The 24045-nt window shown below is 50.6% G+C and overlaps 9 protein-coding genes across 9 annotated transcripts; 5 read left to right on the top strand and 4 right to left on the bottom strand.

Moving 5' to 3' along the window:
- Positions 1 to 172: 172 nt before the first annotated feature.
- On the bottom strand, positions 173 to 3030 carry K460DRAFT_115511 (uncharacterized protein). Its single transcript, XM_040926587.1, has 5 exons — positions 2820 to 3030; positions 2739 to 2765; positions 1481 to 2691; positions 454 to 1436; positions 173 to 399 (listed from the first exon to the last, which is right to left on the bottom strand). Exons 1-5 carry the CDS (start codon positions 2876 to 2878, stop codon positions 313 to 315), a joined length of 2367 nt encoding a protein of 788 aa, XP_040788374.1. The 5' UTR covers positions 2879 to 3030; the 3' UTR covers positions 173 to 312.
- A 1777-nt stretch (positions 3031 to 4807) lies between these two features.
- K460DRAFT_406044 (methyltransferase type 11) lies at positions 4808 to 5755 on the top strand (the record flags this gene model as incomplete). Its single annotated transcript, XM_040936917.1, has 4 exons — positions 4808 to 4874; positions 4927 to 5034; positions 5087 to 5518; positions 5586 to 5755. The coding sequence occupies 4 exons, from the start codon at positions 4808 to 4810 to the stop codon at positions 5753 to 5755; spliced, it is 777 nt and encodes a 258-aa protein (XP_040788373.1).
- A 377-nt stretch (positions 5756 to 6132) lies between these two features.
- On the bottom strand, positions 6133 to 7854 carry K460DRAFT_417004 (uncharacterized protein). Its single transcript, XM_040937849.1, has 3 exons — positions 7548 to 7854; positions 6619 to 7492; positions 6133 to 6521 (listed from the first exon to the last, which is right to left on the bottom strand). The coding sequence occupies exons 1-3, from the start codon at positions 7847 to 7849 to the stop codon at positions 6357 to 6359; spliced, it is 1341 nt and encodes a 446-aa protein (XP_040788372.1). The 5' UTR covers positions 7850 to 7854; the 3' UTR covers positions 6133 to 6356.
- A 167-nt stretch (positions 7855 to 8021) lies between these two features.
- K460DRAFT_338401 (Sm-like ribonucleoprotein) lies at positions 8022 to 8613 on the top strand. Its single transcript, XM_040931048.1, has 4 exons — positions 8022 to 8104; positions 8156 to 8306; positions 8354 to 8467; positions 8516 to 8613. The coding sequence occupies exons 2-4, from the start codon at positions 8180 to 8182 to the stop codon at positions 8542 to 8544; spliced, it is 270 nt and encodes an 89-aa protein (XP_040788371.1). The 5' UTR covers positions 8022 to 8104; positions 8156 to 8179; the 3' UTR covers positions 8545 to 8613.
- Positions 8614 to 9161: 548 nt separating this feature from the next.
- On the top strand, positions 9162 to 10398 carry K460DRAFT_430723 (uncharacterized protein). Its single transcript, XM_040938327.1, has one exon. It carries the CDS (start codon positions 9224 to 9226, stop codon positions 10235 to 10237), a length of 1014 nt encoding a protein of 337 aa, XP_040788370.1. The 5' UTR covers positions 9162 to 9223; the 3' UTR covers positions 10238 to 10398.
- A 43-nt stretch (positions 10399 to 10441) lies between these two features.
- On the bottom strand, positions 10442 to 14781 carry K460DRAFT_338396 (uncharacterized protein). The gene is made up of 3 exons (XM_040931047.1): positions 13312 to 14781; positions 12893 to 13259; positions 10442 to 12844 (listed from the first exon to the last, which is right to left on the bottom strand). Exons 1-3 carry the CDS (start codon positions 14380 to 14382, stop codon positions 10560 to 10562), a joined length of 3723 nt encoding a protein of 1240 aa, XP_040788369.1. The 5' UTR covers positions 14383 to 14781; the 3' UTR covers positions 10442 to 10559.
- Positions 14782 to 15941: 1160 nt separating this feature from the next.
- On the top strand, positions 15942 to 16240 carry K460DRAFT_406039 (uncharacterized protein; the record flags this gene model as incomplete). Its single annotated transcript, XM_040936916.1, has 2 exons — positions 15942 to 16080; positions 16134 to 16240. 2 exons carry the CDS (start codon positions 15942 to 15944, stop codon positions 16238 to 16240), a joined length of 246 nt encoding a protein of 81 aa, XP_040788368.1.
- A 305-nt stretch (positions 16241 to 16545) lies between these two features.
- K460DRAFT_406038 (uncharacterized protein) lies at positions 16546 to 19044 on the bottom strand (the record flags this gene model as incomplete). Its single annotated transcript, XM_040936915.1, has 7 exons — positions 16546 to 16557; positions 16612 to 17296; positions 17346 to 17781; positions 17834 to 17893; positions 17959 to 18823; positions 18877 to 18967; positions 19019 to 19044. 7 exons carry the CDS (start codon positions 19042 to 19044, stop codon positions 16546 to 16548), a joined length of 2175 nt encoding a protein of 724 aa, XP_040788367.1.
- A 1941-nt stretch (positions 19045 to 20985) lies between these two features.
- Positions 20986 to 23687, top strand: K460DRAFT_366654 (uncharacterized protein). Its single transcript, XM_040933423.1, has 2 exons — positions 20986 to 23057; positions 23108 to 23687. The coding sequence occupies exons 1-2, from the start codon at positions 21014 to 21016 to the stop codon at positions 23218 to 23220; spliced, it is 2157 nt and encodes a 718-aa protein (XP_040788366.1). The 5' UTR covers positions 20986 to 21013; the 3' UTR covers positions 23221 to 23687.
- The last annotated feature ends 358 nt before the right edge of the window (positions 23688 to 24045 follow it).

The raw sequence follows: 24045 nt of genomic DNA, 5'->3' as shown, positions 1-24045 counted from the left end.
GATCGTCGATGTGCTCGTTCCCCTGTCAATAATTCCTCGCGCTCTTCCGTCGTATCATCTTCTTCTCACTCTTCTCAGTCATATCGACGGCTCAGCTTGTTGGTTGCACGTTGTCTGGCTACTTCCTTGTTATCTCCGTGATGATCGATGGAAAGCAAAATGGCAAGTAGATCAGCTAGCCACGGTGTCTTCGTTGCTTTGGCTCGTGCTGCGAGCTTGTGGTGCATCTGGAAAGATCGCCTGATGCTATAAGGCGATGTTATGTTGATAGGTATTATCAGTTGGCCTTCGGCTACTTCTAGCTGTTGCTCCTCAGCCAAAGAACTCGCCCGAAACAAGCGACTCCCAGGGCTTTCCGGTATCCCAGACACTCTGCACGAGGATACTGATCTTTGGGACCTTTTGTCAAGGTTAGCGTATGCGGTATCAACGCGCGATAGCGTGTCTACTAACGTGGTTCAATCCGAATCCCTCCACCCCCCTCAATCGATCCATGATTTTCTCCCTCTGCCCTTCGTCTTGCGCATCGCATCCTGCTGCAAACATGGGGAAGAGAAGACAAGCCTCTGCTGTACTACCCCTACGGATCTTGTAGAGCAGACCTACAATCTCGCGCACCGCGTATTGGACCTCAATGTCCAATGCGGGCTTACCTAGTACGCGGCGGTAGAGGTGTATCAGACCAGCCCAATGGAACATCTCATTGGTAGCATATATCTCGGTGGCATCCCAAGTACCCTCGGATTCAGAAGCGGCACTAGCTCGATGATTGCATCCCTTGCGAATGTTGCGATCCAAAAGACCCTCTTCTAGCTCTTGTTGTATCTGCACGGCTTGCTTGACCACCTCTGAGTTAGGGGCCCAGTCCTCGCGTACGTTGCCCTCATCATCAATGCGCTGCGATTCGCAGAGTTTAGCCAGCTCGGAAATTCGGGCTAAGCTACCGAAGCAGCGAGTCGTAAAGCCCATAAGGCAGTCGATTTCAAACTCTTCATCGGCGGTCGCGTTCTCGCTCGACCAGTAGAAGGAGCCCAGCGGCACATCATTTTTGCCACCACTGAGGGAGCCGAGGACATCGAGATAGGCAAACCACCGGGAAAGGAAGTAAGCGACGCGATCTTGACGAGCCATACCTCTTGATTCACCTCGAGCCAGGATCATCTGACGTGCCATAGTCAAATGGTTTTGCCAAGAGATTGGTACCTCGAACGTTCCGGATGAGATGATCTCGAGACTCGCCATCATAATAACGGCCGCCAGGGTGTTGTCGGAAACGTCCTCCGGGTTGTCGATCAGCGTTTGGCGCAACTTGGGGAACACATCCTGTACCCAAACGGCAATGCGGTTTGAAGGTTCAGGATGATTGAGCATGCGTGCGCGGTGAGCAGCGCTATAAGCAAGGAGGAGGTACATGATATTCTCGTCACGGACGGCCACTGCTGGACTTAGTAATAACTCGGGAAGATGGCAATATACATACTCTCTGGCAAGACCTGCCGGAAGGGGTTCCTCTCGCAATCATGAGGGACCAGAATCCGTGCAGTGTGGTTCAGAAAATGATGAAAATAAAGGAGGTTCATTTGATTTTCCACGAGCAGCGGTGGTAGTGGTTCCAGGGACTTTGAGATTCTAATCGCTACGGGTTTTGCATAATACCCTCCGCTTTCGAACGCCATGTCCTTGCCTCGAGGGTCTGCGCTGCCATATGGTGTATCGTCATCCAGATCCATGGTGCCGCTTTGCGGACTGAAGATAGCTATAGCAGAGAAGTCATCGTTGCTTGGCGTGTCCAGATCAGGGAGGCCTCGATCGTAGCCATACGTAGTCGAGGCAGAATCAGCAATCGGATATTGCCTTCCATGCTCAACTTCGGGGCTATACCGAAGGGCATTATCGCCAGGCAATCCATTAATCAGCGATTGTACTGACACGCGGCGTAGATCTGGTGGAGAATACACCGAGGAAGAGGATTGCTTTGATGCAGTCCGCAGAACGGCTTCTTCGGAACCAACTGAAGAGTTGGGTGTCAACGGCATTGCCACATAAGGATAGGGGCTATAGGGTGATGGCGGACCTGTGTTTGGCGAATACGTATCTAACGTTGTCGTCGCAGGCGATTCCATCGAGTAGCTAGACTTATGCCGCTTGGGTAAGGAGTCTAAAGATGCTCGGGGTGGAGGCATCTCCGCGTTTGTGGGAGTGAAGCCAGCATTGCTATAAGCAAAAGTTTCGAAGCCAGCTGCCGAGTGTGGGGGGTAATCGAATGTGCCCCGAAAATGAGTTTGAGCAGATGGCGCCGACGTAGGCAGCCTATTCGTACTCGAAAAGTAAGAGGTCTGGTCGAATAAACCAGCACTGGTTACGGATGGGGTTGCTTGCGTATGGTTCATTTGCATGAGCTCCGGATCCATCAGGAATTGGGAAGATGTAGGGGGGGAAATGTTTGAAGATGAGCGTGCATGCTGTGGACGCACTGGCGGTTCTGGAGTGGATGGGAACAAGGGTGAGGCTTCCACTTCGAATGAGAAGGTCGACTGATACGGGCTGCCCGAGCCCGAAGCTGCGCTTGAGGCTTCGGAACCTGTACCAATCTTTTCCCGCCTGGTGCGTCCTCCCCAGTTGAGTCTGATACTGTAGTCGCATTTCTCGCCTTGGCGTTCACAGTTGCCGCATTGTGGTTTCTCTTCCCCACTAATATACGGTTACCAACGAGTTGTGTCAACCAGGGTGATAATTACCACTTGACTTTGCGCGCCTTGCAGGGCCTATTTAATGATCAGTACAGATTTCTTTGCAACAGTGGAAATGGTAAATGCTACCAGCAGCCGTTGCGCGATCTCCTCTTTGTCTCAACACCGGGCTTCTTTGGTCGAGGCATGCTTCTCCAGTCGAATGGCTATGGGCCGGTATGTATAGCAGGTCCACTGTAAGTGGCGATCTCCGACAGGAAGATGGATGCGAGATTTATAATCGCAGGGGATGGGCGAGGGTTCTGAATACTACATGCGAATGCTAGGCGTATTAATTGCATGCATGGATTATAGCGTACTACAGCCGCTTGGCGCGTCGTTGAGTAAAAGAGGCGGAGTAGTCTACATGATACTGTCTGCCGGCTGTCAGCTTTTGCTTGCATGCTGTCATGATGGGTGATGGGTGATGGGTGAGGAGAAGGAGGAGCGATAAGCTCCGCATCATTCGGCCTACGCGCCAATCACAACCCTGTTGCTATCATTCTTAGCGGGGCAGCCGGTATCGTACGTCGCCTTCTCTATGACCTGCTGGGTTTCTTAACACCTCCTTTAACGAACCCGCTTCATCTTCGCTCCGAATCCTCACCTGTCTATGCCCCAGAGTCGATGTTCCACATCTTCCCGCCCCTGATGCCTACCTACGATGAAATCGTTTCCTGCACTGATGCATTTGCTTCAGCCCTACATTATTACTGACACCCTCCCACGAGCTGTCAGTGTGTCACAACGCAGCTGAACCCCAAAAATATCCACCAGCCTCAAGGCATTTCGTGTGGGTAGGGCGTACCTGATCAACACGACCTTTCCCCCCACCTTTTAGGAGAGGCCATGCGAAACTGTGGCGGAGGCAGCGACTTTATGCAGCCCACTTGCGTTATTGCTTCCAGAATGCTTCTTTTAGGTCGAATTATCCCTTCGTTTTTCATGATCAAGATGAAGGCTGAGGAGAGCTGGAAAGCCGATCTGGTCAACCAGGATGATTGGGCACGACTGAACCGAGTAGAGCTAGTGATCGGAAACCCCGACCATACCCAAGAGCTATTTGCATGCTTGATTCGAACCTCACCCCCCATTCCCTAGCCATTCTTCAAATCACAAGCAAGTATAAATTTGCTGGTTTGCCGAACACTGTCTTGTGGGCATCGCAGTTAGACTCCAATCGGTTGGAAATCACATTCCCTGCTTCTGTGCGATGAAGAGATACCTACATACTGCATGCCCAAACGATCCATGTAAGTAAGCATCTTGGGCAATCCAATCAATACAAGTACGCTACACGACTTGGCGCCATTGTCACATGGGCAACCGAGAATAAGGCCTCCATCATGATGCGAGACTAACCAAAAATGTCTGTAATAGGGAAGCCGTACTCAATTCGTTGCGCAATTTACATGGCACCTAGGGTACGGCCACATGGAGAGGTAGGGTCTGCAAATGTTACCTCTCATCGTCGCAGTGGCGTGAACATGTCATGTTGATTTGCTTCTCAATTATAGAACATTGAAGGAGACATGACATATAACTCGCCGCGTTCACTACGCGCATGACAATTATCATCCTTCGCTACGTGGCGAGAACCACCCTGTAACGACATGAGTTTCACTATTTAGTATGGCTCGTATAATCGCGTTCTTCAGCCAATTTTGCACCTGGCATCAGCCTGCTACTAGAAGATACCGTGCCGTTGGCTGTACTGTCCATGAGTTCGTCATGGCGTCCAGGTCCGCTTTGACCGTGTAGCCTTGTCCGACTAGAGATTTCAGTCATAGTGTGGTGGTCGTATCAAGAAGGCCTGAGGTTGATTCCCAGATTCGTTGAACAGTCCACCAATCACAGACGAACGCTACCTTACAAAAGCCTAGAAAAATGAGCCCTCCAGTGGCCCTAGCCAGCTACTGGCTTAGCTCCCCAATAACGCCATACCCACACATATATATACCTGGGTACGGCGTTACCCACTTGCTATTCTCGCGCATGTTTTACTTTCCTGCACAACTCCTCGTTTGCCTGACTTGACTTACCACTGCCTCACTATATTCATCATCTTTTGAAGCACCATGGCCGATATTAGCCGCCTCAGTAGCCTCTTCCGACCATTCTGGTTCATCTGGCTTTCCATCCAATGTAACTCTCCCCCCTCATTCCCACATATACCAGCATACTAATTCCGAAAAAGCGCACTATGGCGCTTTCAAAGATGCCCTTCGCAAAGATGGCCTCGCCTCACTTGCACATCCCCAGCGAATTCGAGACGCCGCCACGGCCAATTTCTTCATCTCACATTGTAACTTGCCTGCCCTCAACTTATCCAGATGCATAATAACCCCTGTGCATAGCCGCCGGTTTCATCGCCTATGAAAACACCACTGTCGTCCCTTCCCTTTTCCACTCCGCTCAAGGCAAAATTCTAGAACTCGGCCCCGGACCAGGCAACCAACTTCAACGCTTCGATCCATCCCTCGTAGAGTTCATATACGCCGTTGACCCCAACTCCAACTATGTGGATAACATTGCCGCAAAGGTCAAGAAGCTTGATCTCCAGGATAAGTACAAGCTTTTAGCGTGCGGTGTTGAAGATAGCGAGATTTTGAGAAGGGAGGGGATTACAGAGGGGAGTATGGATACTGTGCTGAGTATTCAGGTATTGTGTTCGGTGGGGGATGTGAAGACTGTGATGAGAGAGGTGTGGAAATTGTTAAAGCCAGGGGGCAGCTTTGTGTTCTGGGAGCATGAGAAAAACAAGGATACTGTTGCGGCTTTGGCGCAAGGTACGCATTGATTATCACATTACGGTTGTGCCTTGGAAGCTGCGTGGAGGGGCTAATATGAGAATAGGTTTTTGGAATCCTGCTTGGAGCGCACTCGTAGGGTGTTGTTTGAATCGGAATATCAAGGCCGAAATCCTTGCTGCTGGAGAGTGGGAGAACCCTGGTGATATACAGGTGGCCGATGAGCCGAATAGTTGCTTGCCTAGGATCTGGGGCGTGCTTAAGAAGAAGGCTTGACTGGGAAACAGTTTTTCTTCTGATTATCGCATGCAAAGCAGAGCTTATGTTACGATTTAAAGGGTCAATTCACTAGGAGGTACTAAGTAGGGGTGCCATAGTTGGCGTAAGATAGATGAAGGCATGTGCACGATTTAGAGAATGCGTTTGTGCAGGAAGAAATTGACACTGATTTCGCAAGTCGTTACATTAGAAACCTCGCTATCCTACCAGAGACTGTTTATAATATGGATGAGGCTGGTATTGTGCCAAGTATGCTAAACTCTGCCAGTAGCCTTGTTAGTAAGGCCGAAGCGCAATCCTATAGAGGCGGTCACTATGGTAACATGGAGTCTCAATGCCTATAGTTTTGCTCATCACAATGTGATCCTCGCCACATAGTGAGGGATATTACTGAATAAGAAAATATCCAAAGATTTACATCAAGGCGGTAGCGTAATTCGTACGATACGTATCAAAGAGGGATACCCATTGTCCCATAAAGGTCCGCCAACGCCATGCTCATGATGGGCCTAAAGGCACAAACTAACAAGAGTCCAGGCCGCGCCAAAACGCCAAGATGATCGTTGTGATGATGTCCCGTTGGAAACAAGGATGGTGTTCACTTGAAGTGGACTTCTATTCCATCCATATCCTCAATCTCGGAGTCTGCTACTATGTCCAAAGGCGAAAGCCGGTCGCCATCAAATGTAAGAGTAAGTGGCTGGTTTTTATCGATCTCGCGCTTGGATTTGTAGGCTTGTGCGATGTCGGCGAACGTGGTGTTCTGGGTACCGTGGTCAGTCAAGGCATCAGATGCCAGAATGGAGGGCAGGAGAGGACTGGAGGCAAATATGGAGCAAATGGGGTAATAAGTGACATACCGGGTTGACCGATAAGCGAAAGTCCTCCTTTCCCTTTGCTTTCAGGAAGAGACGAATTTTCGTCACTTGAGGCACGGGTTCTGGGGTCGGCTCCCTCTCCTCGGCCTCATGTGGCTGCTCCGTGGCTTTTTTCTTCGCTGCCGCATCTGCAGCATCCTCTTTCTTCCGCTGCCGGAAAAGCTCTTCAGTCCAAGCTTCGACAAATACCTTTGGCAGATTTACATCGTCATAGATGTTGGGGTCTCCTTTCACAGACACATTTCCATTCTGATCTACTTTCATGCCTAGCCGCTTTATTGTTGTGCTGTCATATATGCGCGTGTCCTTCCACGTGAAGAAGACATTCTTTGTCATGTCGGCGGAAAACCCTTGCCTCTCACACCATGCTTGTCGTAGCTTATCAATTGTGCTGTCTATACGAACCTTGACCAGCAGAGGATCTGCGTCTGGGATTTGGGGTTTGATGAAGAGCTGTGCAATTAGATCCTTGGACGGCTCGCCGTCTGCTGTTGGAGTCGTAGTGGATTGCGCTGTCTGTGCGGCTCGCTGTCGCGCCTTTGCTTGTAGTGCTGCAAGTGTGGGGTCAAGAATCTCCTCTACTTCGTCGTCTTCCACAGGAGGGCGCTTCGATAACAAAACAGGCATTTGCTTGCGATGCACATTCCAAGTTGCATAATCTAGGGTCAAATTGTTGTCGTTGAAGGCTTTGGGGTTGTAGGGCGCATCGTGCTCGTCGTCTAGGTCAATGACGACCGATTCCTTAGGGGTCTGGGTGTGGCTCGAGGATGCGGACTTGAGCAGCGAGTCGTAGCGCGCTGCGAGTGAGTCTGTCAGAGGACAGGATGGTACTGGTGAGTGTGGTGTTCTGCTGCGTCTATTTGTCTGTCAGCGCCAGTTGCATGTATGCCGTATGTACAGTGTATGCACACGCTTTGCTGCCCGTTCTTTTTCTCTTTCCAGACCCGCTCCCCGATACAATAGACTCCTCGCTCTCAAGCGAAACCTTCCGCCGCTTGCCCTGACGCTGTCCTGCCTGCTTGTGATGTCGTTCGCTCTCCGCCTTGCGCTCCACCTCTTCTCTATGCCTGTCTTGCTCGGCGACCATGTCTTTGAACTCGTTGGCGTGGCTGAACATGTCCTCCCCCTCTTTCTTCGCTGCATCCTGCCAAGCTGCGCGCTTGAAGAAGGAGCGCTTCTTTGGCGCCGGTACGTCCTGGGTGGTGTCTGCCATCTTGATCGCGACTACATCAAGGCGGGCTTTGCTTGAAGAATAGTGGGGTCAGCGATAGAGTTGGCGAGCAGTGAGGGAAGCTGGAATGGGTGGGGCTCAACGCGCAGTCACGCTTTTCGCGATGGGATATGTGGTCTGTGCGTTGATCGACTTTCACACTCATATCACCGAACAGCGACACCTACCTCGACACAACACGATACGATACTGTAGCCAGCGAAAATTTTCGACCATTGACAACTACAGCGAAGCCATGTAACCTTATACTACCCTCGTTCGATGCTAGAACTAATTCTTTGTTCACAGAATCATCAACCATACCAAGCTGCAATGTCCACCAACGGCGAGAGTCCAGCACCTGAGGCCGCGGGCGACTCGAGAGATCCCAGCGGCTTCCTCAGCGAAATCATCGGTGCTCCAGTCACCGTCAAGCTGAACTCTGGCATCATTTACAGGGGTATGTATCACGTGTAATCTCGACAGCTTAGTCTAATACGTAGACAGGCAATCTTCAGTCAGTCGACGGGTACATGAACATTGCCCTCGAACGGTGCAAGGAAGTATCAGATGGCCAAGTAACTCGCAACTGGGGGGATGCCTTCGTTCGCGGCAACAACGGTATGTTATGTATTGCTCCTGCATGCACTTTGCTAATTCACTGGGTAGTCACATACATTTGCGCAGACAACGCATGATTAGGTAGAACTACTTCATAAAATTGAGTAATGATTTATGATTTCCAGACTACTCGTAGTCAAGTGCCGATATAGCTTGAGTGAGTGTCATTGAAAAGCTTATCTACCATTCCCCAATCAATATACTGCTTCACCCATCCAGATATCTACGTCAGAGATCCTAAAGTTCGGCCTGTGGTGAATTCCACGAGAGAACCAAACTAGTCCAATGCTCTGTCTCCGACGCCATTACCATCCATCTCTCTCAACATCCTCTTATGCGAACAGCGTCCTGTTCCGACATATCCTGCATCTTTCACGTACCTTGTTCCCGTCGTGCCATTTCACTTCTTAGTTTCACTATGTCGGCTATTTACGCTGGAAGTCTGGTACTTTCCCTCGAAAGTGATTCACCCGTGCGTACGTAGCCCCGTCGCTGCGTACATTGACCGCTACCTTTCTTTCACTGCTAGCCATCCCCCATAACAACTTTCTGTGTATGACGACGTCTTAGTCCGCGACTTGAAGCCCGTGATCCCATTTTCACACGAGCAGGTCTTTCAGAGCTTACTACAATCACAGGTACCTTTCCTCGCAACCTCATAACCAGCTCTCCTCGAAGCTCTACTTCAGGTCAACTGCTTTCGTCAAAAAGGCTGCTCAACGACCACATCTAGTTCCAACATCACCCCGATACACCATGGCTATCCATACGTCAAGATCCCGTGTCAAGTTCCTACACACCAAACAAGGTGGCAAGAAGGAAAAGCAGCTGGTAGATGTTGCAAAGCGAAAGCAGGTAAAGGTCGCCGCGGACAACACGGCGGAAGGGACTGAGGGTCTACGGAAATCAACCAAAGCAAGTGAGCGGGTGAAAGCGTTTCCAGTCTTCGCTGAGAACGACTCAGATACCACCATTGAAGAGGTCACTGAAGATGTACCACCATTCTCGAAGCAACGGATTCCATCTACAGACGAAATCGCATGCAGTTCTCCGTTCAAGAGCGAGCTTCGCGCCGCGATTACGGGTTCATATGTCTCTGCTGTTGAAGACAATGCGACTAGTCCACCTCACCCTCCGATAGAACAAGACGCGACCGACTCTCCGACCGACTCACTCGTAATGCAAGCGCCGCTTTTTGAACCAACCGAGCAAGAACTTCAATCAGAGTCGCAGGTCCAGGCCCCTCAACCTATAGCTCGAGAGCGCAGCTCTCCATCTCCATCGATCTTACAGAAGATTTTCAATCTGTTCACTGGGCGTAAGAAGGCTCCAGAGGCCCAGGAGTATAAGAAGCACAGCAAGCCCAACCCTACATTCAGATGCACGGCGCAGGAACCAGTACTTGAACCCGACGAGCGAAAGACTACACCCGAGGAAAGTCGCCCTCCCCCTAGGCTCACACACGCGCAAACTATCCCTCCAGTCCGCGTTCCGGGAATAGAACATCTTTCCCACCGCCCAGGCTATACAGAGGTATTACCAGCACCCGAACACAGGTACACGGGCTTCGCTGCCGTGGCGCAAGATACATTCAAGCCTACAGTTGTCCAGCGAGGCTTTGAGGTGGGCCACGGATCACCACCGCAACCACTCCAAAATCGACGCAATAACTCTGCGGGCAATCTGTTAGATCGGAACGGTGATACGTGGTCTAACTGGCATTCGAAGAACCCTAGCCCGGAGAAGTCCCCTTTTGCTCGTACGCATTAAGTCGGGGAGGGTCTATACCAGCAGCCTGCATCAGTGAACAAGAGTAGGGCGGATGTGGAGGGAGTGAGCGCATCGAGAGTACGTCGCGAAATTCTTCTCCTGGTCTCGATGATGCTGGCCAACATCACAACATAACATAGTAATCATAGAGTTCCATGAATGCCCAGCCCCACGTGGGGCATGATGAGGGAGAGGGTAAAGGGTGGGAGCGTTCCGGAATGATATTAACATTATTGATTCCTACTTTATTCGAGCTTTGAGACTGTTCTATCTGTAGCCACTAACGCCTATAGAGGATTCCAGCTCCAAGTTGTATACCGTCTTATGCCTCTGTTTCAATTCCCGCTCCACTCCTCTCATGATGATGGAACAATCCGCCGACCTTGGCCTTTCCCCGATCACCCACATGCTTCATCCAGGCCAGAGTCCTTGGCCCTTTCCACTGCATAACACCTCTGTTCTTCCGATGCAGTTGCTTAGCAGAATCCTTGTACTCCTTCAGTTGATCTAGTGTTCCCCGCTTCCCATCCTCACTAAGATTCGACTCGCGCTTCTTATCCTTTTGGAGGAAGTCTGGTAGGAATTTGCTGTCATGATCGTCGTCTTCCGATTCTGATGCTGATGATGAACTGTCGTCATCATTGCTCTTGTTCGTGTCGATGCCGGGTTTCTCAGAGTCGGACTCGTCCCAGTCTGACCATTCCTGATCGTTACATACATCAAGAACTTCCATTACTTGGCGGAGGTTTTCGTCTTTCTTTGCGAGTTTATCATGGTAGCCTGATAGACCGGACCAAAATGTCAGTGTTACTTCGATGTCACCAACCTTCTCCCCATAAGAGTCGAGCATATTATTCTCTGCGCGCTTTAAGTCCCCTTTCCATATTGGTACTTGCAAAGTTTGTTCCTCGTTATCGGGGATATCCTTGAGCCAGAGGATGCCGAATGCGGGGGTGTGGTCTTTCAAGGTAGCGTCTTGCCTAAACTCGACAATCATTGGCGTAGAATAGCGTCCGCGCACTGGTAAACGTATGTTTTTATCACCCTTCGTTGTCCATATGGTTTGTCCATCTTCCTCGCTGACCCTCCCATTTCTCGCCCGTGAGTGTAGCTTCCCACGACTGAACTTGATGCGAATCTTCATCCTAAGGGGTTGAAGATCCTTTGGAACATCAATGGCTTTGACTTTTGATTTGATATCGAGGGTTCCGTAGTCCCAACCCAGCATGTTCCGTGGCACCTGGACTTGCACGCTCCGGAAAACTAGAGAAACACGAGCACGTCCATAGCCTACGCCACCCGAGAGCGGGAAGACGGTATTGATTTGACTTCGCTTATGGAACAGCCTCTCGAGCGGGAGGTAGACGATGCCGAGTAGCGGGTCATCCTCATGGACGCGGGCGTCGCGGACCGCAATATGGACTTCCGTATTGCGTACATCTCGGATGAAGCGTTCGCAGCCGGCATTGAAGAAGGGCTTGGAGTTCTTCGGCTTTGTGCGCGTCTTGAAGACCTTCTTATGGTTAAGAATAATGGTGCAGTAGGACGATGGGAGGTCATCGCCTTCTTCATCCTCGCTTGCTTCCTCGTTATCGGTTGCCTTGTTTTTGTTCAGCATTTCTAGTTCTAGGCCAGTGATCTGATGAATCTGAATGCTGAGGATACCAGAGGGATAATCCTCAGATGGCGGTGCAGCAATAATGAGGTCATCTTGGCGATGTTTGAAGTCATCAGCTTTTTGTTGCTCGACTTCAGCCTGGTGGTCGATGCTCGCCTCCCGAAGTTTATGCTCTGCTTCCGTATAGACTATCTTCTTCAGCTGGTCCATACTGTTTACATCCGGGTCCTCCTCTTGCGCCTTGAACTGATCGTCGGTGATTCTCGTCTTCGAAAAGTACCCAACACTCCAGCTCAGCTTGCCCGGCATACCATCGCCGGCTTTGAGAGCTTTGAACCCATCTTCTCTGTCGTGCATCTTGTTGTTAGTCTCTTCACTCTTCATCAATTCCTTGAGGTCCAGCTCAATTCGACCAAGGTCATCATCAGCAGTCGTGCGATCCGAATCCCAGAGCTGAACCCTGAGCCTCTCATCGACATTGAGCTCTGCAGGCGTGACGCAGACGAAGCAAGTTTCGTCCCAGTGTGGTTCCATATTGTCTTGCAACACGCGAGTAGACCAAACCGGCTTCCCGAACTTGGCCCAACCTACAGTTACATACGGATCTGAGGAGCCCTTCGAAAAGGGACCAAAGCCTGCATCGCCTTCTTTGAAATCGTAAGCGTACTTGATCCTAACGAGTATGATACCTTGAGCAATCGTATCCTTCTTGAAGTCGTCGCCCATCATCATGTCCTTGAGGTCCAACGTCAGGGACTTTGGTGCAACATACTCGGCCAGGGCAGCATCCATGGATGACTGGACGAAACTCGAGATAAGAGGTACGTCCATAAGGTTAGGCCCTTTCTTGATGAGTGGTACGCATGAGAGAGTGACCTTCGGTTGTCCTAAGAAGGACATGGTGCAGATCGAGAAGAAGGGGGGATCAGGGCAGAGCTGCAATCGAAGACGCATCACACCCACCATGCCCGTCAGTTCCACCCAAATAGCTGCAGCATGTTAGTAAAAGAACTTGCTGCGAATAATGGAGAACATACGTAGCTTGATCTTTCCTGGTAAGTAGAACGCGAGATAAAGGTGCGCATGCTTTGCGCGTGATTTCATGCCCCTTCCAGTGGAGGGCCGATATGCGAATGCGATTTCCACATTGACAAAATCACCTTCTTCAGCTTCCATAGTGTCGTGTCCCGGCTCTTCACTTTGACCTTCACCATCGTCTTGGACCTTTCGATCACCTTTTTCCTCGTGCGGAGACTTTAGCTTCCCATCAGAGCTCACCGACCTGGCGGCTGCGCCTGTAGGAAGCCATCGAACACCGAGAATGCGGAGCGCTTCACTACCTTGGCCGAGATCCTCGACGGCGACCATACGGACCATGCTGGGTAAAGAGGCTTGCATAACATCCTGAAAGTGTTAGCTGAGTACCATAATCCATTTTTATGAGAGGAGATCTAACTTCAAGTGTATCGGCAATACTAGTAAACAGATCAGGATTGATCAATGGCCACACCGAGGCGAACAGCGAGTTGAGCCATTGCGCACTCTCAGCTGTCTGGCTCTTCGCAAGCTTCTGACCGCGCTTCCTTTCTGCCTGCCAAACTTCAACATCCCAAACATTCTTAATCCTGTTCTCTGACCATTTTCGCATAAAAAGTATGATGGCCGCCGAGACACCTAGCATAGTACTGAGTTCAGCAACTTTGTACAGCTGCCTAGTCCAACCAGTTGAGTGGCGTGTCGCCCAAAAAAGAGTGTTTACTACCATCAAGCTCACAGCAACGACTCCCAGGCCCACTGTTACCGCATGCATGTACACGGTAGTAATCTCAGTTCGCGTCGCGTCAAATTCAGGAGGCGGGAAGAGGACTTCCATGGCTGTGTGCGAATCCCTCGAATGCTGTTCCTCGTTGCGTAGGTGCTCGTCACTCTTGTTGATAGCATCCATGCCCGTCATCGTGCTAGGTTCTGATCCCACTGGTGGGGGATTCTTCGCCGTATTCTTCAAATCCGTCTTGGTGAAGTCATGGATCTTGACGGGGAGATGGGTAACCGGATCTGTGACTTCCCGTTCTGTCCCATCTGCAGTGAACTTTTTCATCTCTTTCCGGGCCGTTTTGGGATCGGATGACTGCAGACCGTGCTCCGTGGTGTCTTCCATTCCATCCTGAGAGCCCTCGTCCTGCGGCGCAGGCTTCTCCTTTTTCGCGGGTTGTGTCCGCCCAGCATGATCATCTGCCTCGTCTTCGTCTTGCACTATGTTCTTGTTCGTGGCCATGTAAGGGCCATCTTGATTTGAGAATTCGCCAGTATCTCTGCCATGTTTAAAGACATCGTAGGCCTCGCTGAGGCGGGCCCGCTTGTCACCGTCGTCTGTCCCCTCGTCTGCGCCCTGGGCTGGTTGGCCATAGTCCTCCTGTCTCTTTTGCTTCTCTTCGCGATATCCCTTGATGGTCGGGATTGGGTTGTGGGCGTTGCGCGGTTTTTTGTACGACTTGCGCTGATTTTCTACATCGTCGACGCCCGACATGACGAATTGCGCGTGCGGAAGTCGGAATTATGGGGCTGAAAACGGGTCGAGTAGGTAAAGGTCGGTCGATCTGCTCAATGAACTGTTCGTCGCGTCGTTTCGTCGTCTCGTCGTAGCTCGTGAAAATCCCCGCTCATTGATGGTCAGAGTTAGAAAACCAAGGGAAGGGCAGAAACGAGGTGGGAGCGTGAAAACAGGACCCAAACGCCAAAAGGTAAGGGAATTACTTGTTGTCAAGGTCTACAATTGACGTATGTACAGGCGTGCGGGCGGGACAGGTTTCAAGAGGATTAAATCGGCAATTATTGCCCACTTGGCACTCAGCGCCGCATCCATTCGTGGCTTGTGAGCCGTAGTGCCGTTTTCTGAAGCTTACGCTCGTGCGAGATGACGTCGGATTGCCCGCTTTTGACGCGTTCGTACAGGCGATCAACACGAACTTGGCGTTGGTTTGCGGGGGATCCTGACGCTTACTTGGAGCCCCTCCAGTGGCGGTGGCGGTGGCACACCAGGAACAGCCCACGGTTCAACCTCCACCAGAAAACCTGTTGTATGCCATATTTATTGCTGATTGAACCGATGAGAGCGAATGCGACAGCCATTCTCTCGCATATCGTAGGCGCTGTCGGCTCGTTAGGCTGTTCACTCCTGAAGACCGTCTGGAATGAACATGCCATAACCAGATGCCTCGACGCACCCTTGGACACATCAAGGCATCTTCTATACCCCTTCACAACGTGTCATGTTATGCGATTTGAATGACTTTAGCCGCACAGCAAGAAGCCCAGCTCTTCTATAGAATCTGAAACATCTTCGGTATAACAAAGGTTTCTCCGTCATACCTTCTGTTCCCAACCAACTCCGGCCAGTGTCGACTAGACCTCAGCAAGCCCTCTTACTTCTAGCTGGCCAATTGACTACATTGTCTGCGCCCTTCATGTCATTCTGTTCGAACGCCGCGGACGCGCTACTCATCCATCATCCCCCGCCCTACCTAGTATCGGCATAAAATCTATCCCGAACCTGACAAACCCACCTCAAACAATCAGGCTTGCGCATACCCGCTCGAATTTACAAGAGGGATTTCTTTAGAAGCTTTAGAAGCTTAGTCGGTGTAAGATGCAACCTGTTCCAAGTCCGACAGGCATTTAGAATTGACCGGTGCTCGCTCATGGCTAAACGTCGGGCGTTGGGCGCCTGACTATGTAGTGTCTTCGGAATAATGTAGTTGCTGAGCAATACATCGTATCAGTAAGAAGATAAGTCCGAACTAGCACTATTGCCTAGCACGAGTCTTAGTGGCTTCATGAGGATGGTGGGTAGTTGGAGAGTTAGGAGTCACAATGTGATTCCGAGACCCAATGGGGAAAGAGATCGATGATGCGATGTGCCATGTTTGCTGCTAGGTCTTGCAATGCGAGAATATATAACATGGAGGAATGGCGCCTGTAGGGCATCAAAGCAAGACACTTCCATCAACCTGTCCAACGGCCTCAATATCCCATTATCGTAGCCTCCGTCGTTATCTACTCAAAAACCTCGCTACACCGATTCCCACAATGTCTACCTCGAACACCACCTCATCGCGTTTCTCAACGACTACCGCGCCCCCACCTTACACATCATCAGATGCCTACTCGGTAACATCGGGAAAATCCACCTCCAAGAGTCTTCTGAACAAGGTCTTCAACCGGAAATGTAGATAACACCCGTACCATTGGCCCCTGAATGCACATTGACACGCTATATAGCCTCAGAGACTTCATCGAGAACCAGCGACCGAACGAGAACGGATAAGGCGTACGAGGAGAAGGAAGTGTTACATGCTGCGCGCGCGACTTACTTTTCTACACTCTAGAGTCTTGGACTTAGAGAATATGTCAAGAATGTACGCGGGCGAGGGATAGGGTCGTGTATGATGAGAAGAGAGTGATAGCAGCATAGTCCATCGAGATGGCCGTGCTACCGATAGTGGAGAGGGCCGATATTCGACCAAATTATGACTGGAACTGGCGTTTGCGTTCGGAGCTTTCTCTCTCCTTTGGGATAGTTTGATATCGACGTCAAGTAATCCAACGGGTTTGCACACAGTCACTCTGTCGTTCCTGGATATTGCTCGTGATGTGTTATAGATAGCCTTCATGAGACATCCTTTCATGTGGTTCAGAAGAGATCCTGGATTCCTGTCAGTACGTGTCCCTCACATGTACATTGATAGAAAAGAATTACTGTGCTGTTCCAAGTAGCATCGTCCAACCAGTTTAAGAAGTCCGCTGCTTCCGTCGGAATTGGATCTAATCCATCGATCATCGGCATGTTGAAGAACCCCTGCCCAGACCCAGTCACCTCTTCTCCATTCTCCTGGACACCATTTGTAGGGGGTTCATAGTTGAGTACCTCGTCCAGTACTAGTGTTAGCATCTTGTTCAACTCGCTACAGAGCTTGTGATTTCCATCGCCGGGTACAATAATCCACTCAAGACAGGAAGTAAGCACGGAGAGGGTGCGGATAACATCGGCGCGCGAAATGGTGTCGGGAAGAGGTACCCCTTCGATCGTGCACCGTCTAAGCTCCAGGGCTAGAACGCCAGCAGCAGGGAAGCAGTAGAATAAAGTGACGGTGGGAAAGTGTCGTCTCGTTTCATAGACCCTATTGTTAGGCTTCGTAGAGACCAGAGTTGTGGAGAGCAAGTTCAGCGACACCTCCAGCAAAGCTGGGAGTGCTTGTTGTGTTTGTCGATGAAGAAGTCTCTGTGTCTGGAAATGTAGGTGCAGATAATCTAGATACGTGGTGATCAAGTGTAATGTCAAACCTGCGCCTAGGCCGATCCAGGCATCCTCTTCAGTGTACGTTTCGTATCGAAGGTGCCTAGGGAGAGTTGCCCACCACTGGATGCATTCCGTTGATATCGCTCTTCTGTCTTTTAGCAAGATCTAGGGAAGATCTGTAGATAATAACTTACTGTAAGTTGCCGACTAAATCGCTGTCCTTTTCTCCAGCAAGGCTTTGTTCTAATAGCCTCTCTTTGAAGACGGCGATCTGGCACCGTAGTCTGAGGAAGGAAGCTGGATGAAGTTGGCCTTCAACATTCCATCCTGTGCTGCCTATCTTCGATAGTTCTGCATTGAGGAAACTAGGGTCGTCAGAAGCAACAGCCCTATCACTGATATCGAGTAGCTGTCTACGATCGGAGTACCTCCAGTTCATCATAGGCGGGCGGCCGAAGAATACTGCGAGTGTTTTGTCCGAGCGGTATACTGCGGAATAGAGTCTCCTCCTCGCCTCACGGAGAAAGAGTGGTTCCCCGGTGGCGCCGCCTGAGAACTCGCCTTCGCAGTGCATGCCCGTCGCATATAGAGCGGAGACACTGTCGCCCATGCGTCGCCAGGTCCCATGATCTGGGAGTAGTCAGCATCTACATGATTGACGAGAATATATAAATACACGTACAATTATCTCCATAAAAATTGCTTATTACCATCATGTTAGCATAGACGAGCCATACCATGACTAAAATTAGAAGGTATCAAATTAGTTCATGTCTCGCATGCATCCCATGCCCGGGCATTACGTACTGTCATTAACTGCTCCGTGTGTTTGACATATGTTGATACATTCGTTAGTTGCATTAATTATATCCTCGATGAAGTCATCTTTCTCCAGCTTCCTCCCATCATCGAGTGTGAAGAGGGGATCGTGAGGCGAAGTGAACTGGGCGTTAGACACGGCGATAGCTAGAACTAGACCCAACGTCTCCCAGCGTAGGTTTCTCCCGGTGAAGAGAGTGTGGAACTCGGACGGAAGCATGGTCGAAGGGACTTTTAAAGGCCGTGCGGTATTTTTGATCATCTCTGCGTATAGGGGGTGTGCATCATTGCCAGCAGCGACGAGCTGTGCAAGATCCAGGCGAAGCCGAGGAAGAGCCGATAGAATGAGCGGCCCGATGAAAGCAGACGCTTTCTGATTTTCGAAGTACATGTTTAATGACTTCTCAAAGAAGACAAACGGTGTTAGAGTAGACACTATGGTGTAAGCCGCCCCAATTTGACAGTGACGGCTTCCCATGCTCCGACTCGATGCTGAGCGTGTCACGTTTACCCTTTCGGATGGTTGTTCATGCACCGTGTCCGGCAATGGGCGCTCTTCGGTGAAGACAGCTGCATAGCTAGTTGAACCCAAATAGAAGCTCCGGGCTGGATCTGAGCCTGTTTGTGTTGTTCTTGTTGCAGACTCGGGCGGCGTTGGCCACGAGTTAGGCACAGGAACAGTGCCAATGTCATCCCTAAGTGTTGGAGGACTAAGAGTCAGCGACGTCAACCGCCCATGACCACGTGATGAACGCGTATCAACAGGGCGACCGTCTGCTTTACGACGACGTGGCTCAGGCTTCTTGCGAGGAGTGCCAGCAGGCTTAGTCATCGGATTCGGGTGGTAGAAGCACTTTGGTGGGTGTCAATAGCAGAATGGCGGGCAAACGGCTGGTATGTGCTCACTTGTTCAGCGACACCGCGAGTCTGGCATTTTTGGCACGTCGGCGTCGCGTGGTCACACTTGATTTTCGATATTCGACATGGTTCGCATGATCTGGAACATGGTCAGCTTACGAATAACGACGTCTTGGAGGTCGCCACAGACCTTGGCTTTCCGTTTCTCCGCAGCATGTTGAAGTCTATCCGGAGTCTGAGAAAAGAGGCAATGGATGGGAGGACATGTGTCGCTGGTGTTGCCTATTGCTATCACCAAACCGCGGAGTCGTGACTCGCATCGTTGCTCCGGGGGTGGAGCTGATGGAGGTATCCAAAACTCCGAGCCAGCAGTGTGTCATTATGATTGGTTGGAGTGCGGGTCCGGAGTTCTCGGAGTAAGCGTCCTCAAAAGCGTCATGATAACAGCGCGGACAGGTTCCAACGTTGCCTATGGAGCATACATTGTCACTAGACAGATTCTTTTGCTGCTGCCTGGTACTTGCTGAGTCTTGTTCCTGTGTAGCTGACAAGCTTATGCCGAGGCTCTTGCAAGGCAGAACTGGAAGTTGCGGTCATGGAACACAGCCATCATCTCCGTACGCCTCTCACAAACCACCAGCACAATTATATTACACCAGCTTCTGACACGAAATATCACCGCCTCCATCTATGGCTGGAATCACGATTGTGGCCTTGAGCAGCTTCATCGATTGCCGCGCGACGCCCACTTCGTCGTCGTCGCGATTGGACCTTGCCCCCAGTATGCGCTGGCATTGGAGAAGCTTCTCTATTTAGCACTACGGGTGGTACACCATTCTCTGATACGGGCGCCTGCCGATGATTGAACACACTGTTGGGCAAACGATTGGTTTGAGCATTTCCACCAGCTACTGCCGCAGAGTGAGTTGTCGTCCTTTCCAACCGGTCAATGATGCAGCAGAGCCGCAATGAATTCTCGTAACCCTCCACCAGCAGCATGTGCGACTCGCCATTCGTTTCACAGAGACCGCCTTGATGAGGTTCGGCTTAGCGAGCGAGGCGCAGCACATTCTCGATGCCTGAGGCTCCCCTCGTCTCTTTAGCATGTCGCAGGACTTTGCGCCATCACCGAGTGGAAAACGCGACCAAAAAGCCAGAGTTGCTGCAACGAACCACCTGCGTCTTTGTTTCTCCATGTCAAACATTCGGGCATCTGCACCATCATCCTCCGCCGCGGTATGCGGTTTGGTGCGATCTTAATGCTGTGCATGTGTATGCAGCTATTGGTCTAGCTGCATGTGCCGGGGATCTGTTCACCGGTTCTCGCGGGGCAGAGTAAGATACGCTCGAATGCCCCCAAACTAATCGCCATTTGAACTCCCTACTTTCAGCCGCTCTGAGACAGACTTTTCTCGCGCGTCCATCCTCGAGTCGTGCTGGACGTTCCTCACTTTGGTCGGACCCTTCCGTGCGTTGTTTATTGTTCCCAATCTCCGTGGTCTGTCCTGGGGGATCCGAGCTGTACGAGCTGTTTGTCTTTGCGACCCCACGGCCACCAGCCCGTGAATCCAACGCTGGCGCATCATCCCGCAAGGATTTGACAAGCCGTCTGATGTGCACGGTCTAAGAAGTTCGATATCCTACCCGGCCGCCCCCAGCGGCCACTTGTGCATCATGTCCACGTTCTCCCAGCACTACCCGCAGTTCCAGGATCAACCACTATTCATCGACCCGCATACGTTTATTTTTGGGCAACATGATACGCAACGGTCAAAGACGCCTACGGATTCTCTGATCAATCATACTGGGCTGTCTCCCATACCCCTCACCACCACGCCGCCTTTGAGTCGAAATCCTTCGCAACCGCCAGAGCCATCTCGCAATCAACTGCCTGACCAGATGCTATGGGACAATGGTAGTCCCTCAAATTCTCCCACGTCTGTAAGGACACCAGACGGCGACTCTTTCGAAGTGGAGATGCTCGACTCTGAATCGATACGCAATTTCTATCACCAGAGCGGAAACACCATGTCTACCCAGAGCTCCCACAACGCCATACCGGCAGTGGATTCGAACATGTTCTTCACTGCTAATGGCACCATTAGCGATCAAGGTATGTTGGTCTGTCAGCTCTTTCTTCTTCGTGTTCACACAGACAGCACTACACGCAGCACTAAATGCTACAATGGCTTCCGACTCGCAGCAGTACCAACAACAATACCATACACAAGCCCAACAGCCATATCATATATCGGCGGGACAGCCCCAGAGTAGTGTGTATAATCAGAACTACACCACCCAACCGTCGCGCCATGATCCCTGGAACGGTCAAGGACCTTCCAGGTCTTCGATGGTCCCCCGATCAGGCCATGTTATCTTCGACCCGGTGACCGACCCCGTAAACTATTCGGAATTTCTGAACGACGTAGACACATGGACGATGAACTACACCGACCCATCATATTTAATCTCACCCAGCGAACCTACATTACCACCTCATGACAATCCTTTTTCCATGGCAGCACAAAGTCTCACCCATCGCCCGCATAATCACGTTCCTCGGGCACATATTCAAAGTCAGACCCCGGTAGAGATGCATTTCACTAGAGCATCGCCCCGTCCGGATCAGCAAAATTTTGTCAACTATGATGCATCCTCCACTCTATTTACAGACAATTACATCACTGGACACCAATATTCTCCAACATCACCAGCGTCATCATCAATCGGGCAATACCCACGAGAACCTTGTCAACCAGCCATCAGCCCTACTGCTGCCAGCCCTGGTAGCTCAGATGGCATGTTCTCATCTTATCAACATTCAGACTCTGGGGTGATGCTCGATCCATTCCCGGCACATCAGTTTAACAACATGCTACTACCCCAAGTCCCTTCCATGAAGGTAGATTTTCCGCCTACTGCACGTGTACCAGAAACGAGTTTTGAAGCTTCTCCGGAGCCTGAGTCGTCTCGATCAAGTGCGGCATCGAAAGCCTTGAAACAATCTGGAGGACGAGCACTTGGTACTCATTTGGAGCCCACGGTGGCGAAAGCGGCACATGATATGCGAAAGATTGTAGCCTGTTGGCACTGCGTCCTACAAAGAGACAAATGTGGACCCGGCGACATTTGCGAGCGGTGTCTGAAACGTTCTCAGCGCCCGAATGCTGATTGTGGCCTTGGATGCACGCGCATCAAGCTCATTGATCTATCATCGTACTTTCTTCCAGCCTTAGTGACGCAGATGCACGAGGACTCGAACCTGACACATTTCGTTACTCAACACATACACCAGTGGGGTAATGTGGAGTTAACGGTCTGGATGACTTGTGGTCAAAGCCACATGCCCAGAATCCCTGTCAAGGTGTACGAGTTTATCCCACGAGGAAATGCCTTGTTGGTGCAAATACAGTATGGAACTGATCCTATCACGCACGAAAGAGTCGCAGTGACCAAGCAAAGCCCAGCATTGGGAATGGTACACATCAACCACAATGAGGAGAAGAAATATGACAAGTACCTCTCAGACATCGTCGACAACCACCTTGATGCCTTCGGCGAGCTTTGCTGGAAGGAGGATGACAACGACTTTCAACAAAATTTGTTCAAGCTGATGACGAGGGTTAAACCAAAGGGCGATGATGAGGCGAAACTGCTGCGCGAAGTCTATCGTCTCATCGTTGTAACCTACATCATGTCACATACTCTTACCATTGCCGAAGAAACCAAGGTCGCCACGCTCTCACGGATGCATTCCTACGGCGGTCACAACTCTTATACCGACAAGTTCACATCCCCGCGCATGACCAACCGTCAACTCAAGTACTTCTTCTCTCGGCTTCAACGCTCGATCCAGGCCATCATCCTAAATAAGTTGCAGCAAATGTTCAAGTCATCTAAAGGCTGTGACAAGTGGCTTCCAGCGTTCGTTGCAGTATTGGGCATGTGCATGGCGCTCGAAGACCAGCAGAAGACGATCCATGTCGTCATGTCGACGAAGTCTGCAACCGATGGTATCGACCAACGAGATGCGCAAGGCCAAGCAGACATTGCGTGTCGGGAAATTGATGCAAGGATGCACTTTGTTCAGCAAATCTTCCGGTTAAAGTATAACCGCAAGTGTAACCCGTTGCGCAACGCGGAACTTGATTGGGATAAAGAGGTTGGGTTTGGTGACGCTTCAAGCGTCCACTTTGTGAGGCAGGTTGCGCAATTAGTCAAGGACAACAGTACGTCTTATATCTAAAATGATATATACATATGCTAACGATAATGATAGCCGACTTCCTGCAACAGCGCCAGCAAGTCAGTATTTCGCCTACCAACCAAACCAAGTACACGTCGCGTCTTGTGGGCCAGTTTCTACTTTCTTTCTGGCTTCCGAACGCATAGTTGCATTTTGTTACGACCCCTCCTATCATTCGTCCTTGAGTCCTTGTCCTGGCTGGACTCGGACACTTCCTCGCATCGCTGTTTTATCTTTCCTTCTCATTACGATCTCACGTCCTTCTCATGATCCTGCGCCTTTCGGTAGCGAGGAGCCTGGTGTATCAGGCGTGCGGATCCTGGGCCTTCATCACAAAATACGTTGGAAGACCTGCCGTGGAGACGGCAGGCCTAAACGAATTATGACTCTGCTACTTTCAAAGCGGTTCATCACACTACAGCCTTTCTTTTGGAAATGTGTTTATACCCTCTCTTTTCTTCTCATGGTTGTCTTATTCTAAATGTAGCGTATGGAAAGAGTAAGCAATGTATGTTTTTATGATAGCGAGTGTCTCGTTACGTAGAATGTCATCACTTTATTTGAGAAATTGCTTTAGCGAGATTTGTAAACTTGCGACGGCTCCCATTACGTCTAACAGGCCTTGGAACTACCTTCCCCCCATGCTCAATATTGACTTCTGCCACAAGCCCTCGTACCTTTTTGAAATGCATTAAGCCCATACCATCCGCTAGTTGCTGCGAGCCTTATGGACGAGGCGAACGCCACGATAAGTTTTAAAACAGGCAATCAAGAGAGGCTTTGATTATCAGCTGTTCATCAGCTTGGAAAAGCCTTTCTCGTTTTGTCCATGAACCCTATTTCTTTCGCTTGTACAGCGAGAAAAGCAATAGCGCCAAGGTGGAGCCCTGACCGGTCAAGTTGGGCACACTTGCGGCACATCACCCCACTTCACTATGAAAAGCGCCTTAGCTAGCCTGCAATGCGATGCA

The sequence above is a fragment of the Cucurbitaria berberidis genome, assembly GCF_010015615.1.
Source record: "Cucurbitaria berberidis CBS 394.84 unplaced genomic scaffold K460scaffold_3, whole genome shotgun sequence".
Lineage (NCBI taxonomy): Eukaryota > Fungi > Ascomycota > Dothideomycetes > Pleosporales > Cucurbitariaceae > Cucurbitaria > Cucurbitaria berberidis.
The sequence above is the reverse complement of the archived record's forward strand: the minus strand, read 5'-3'. Positions and strand labels throughout refer to the sequence as shown.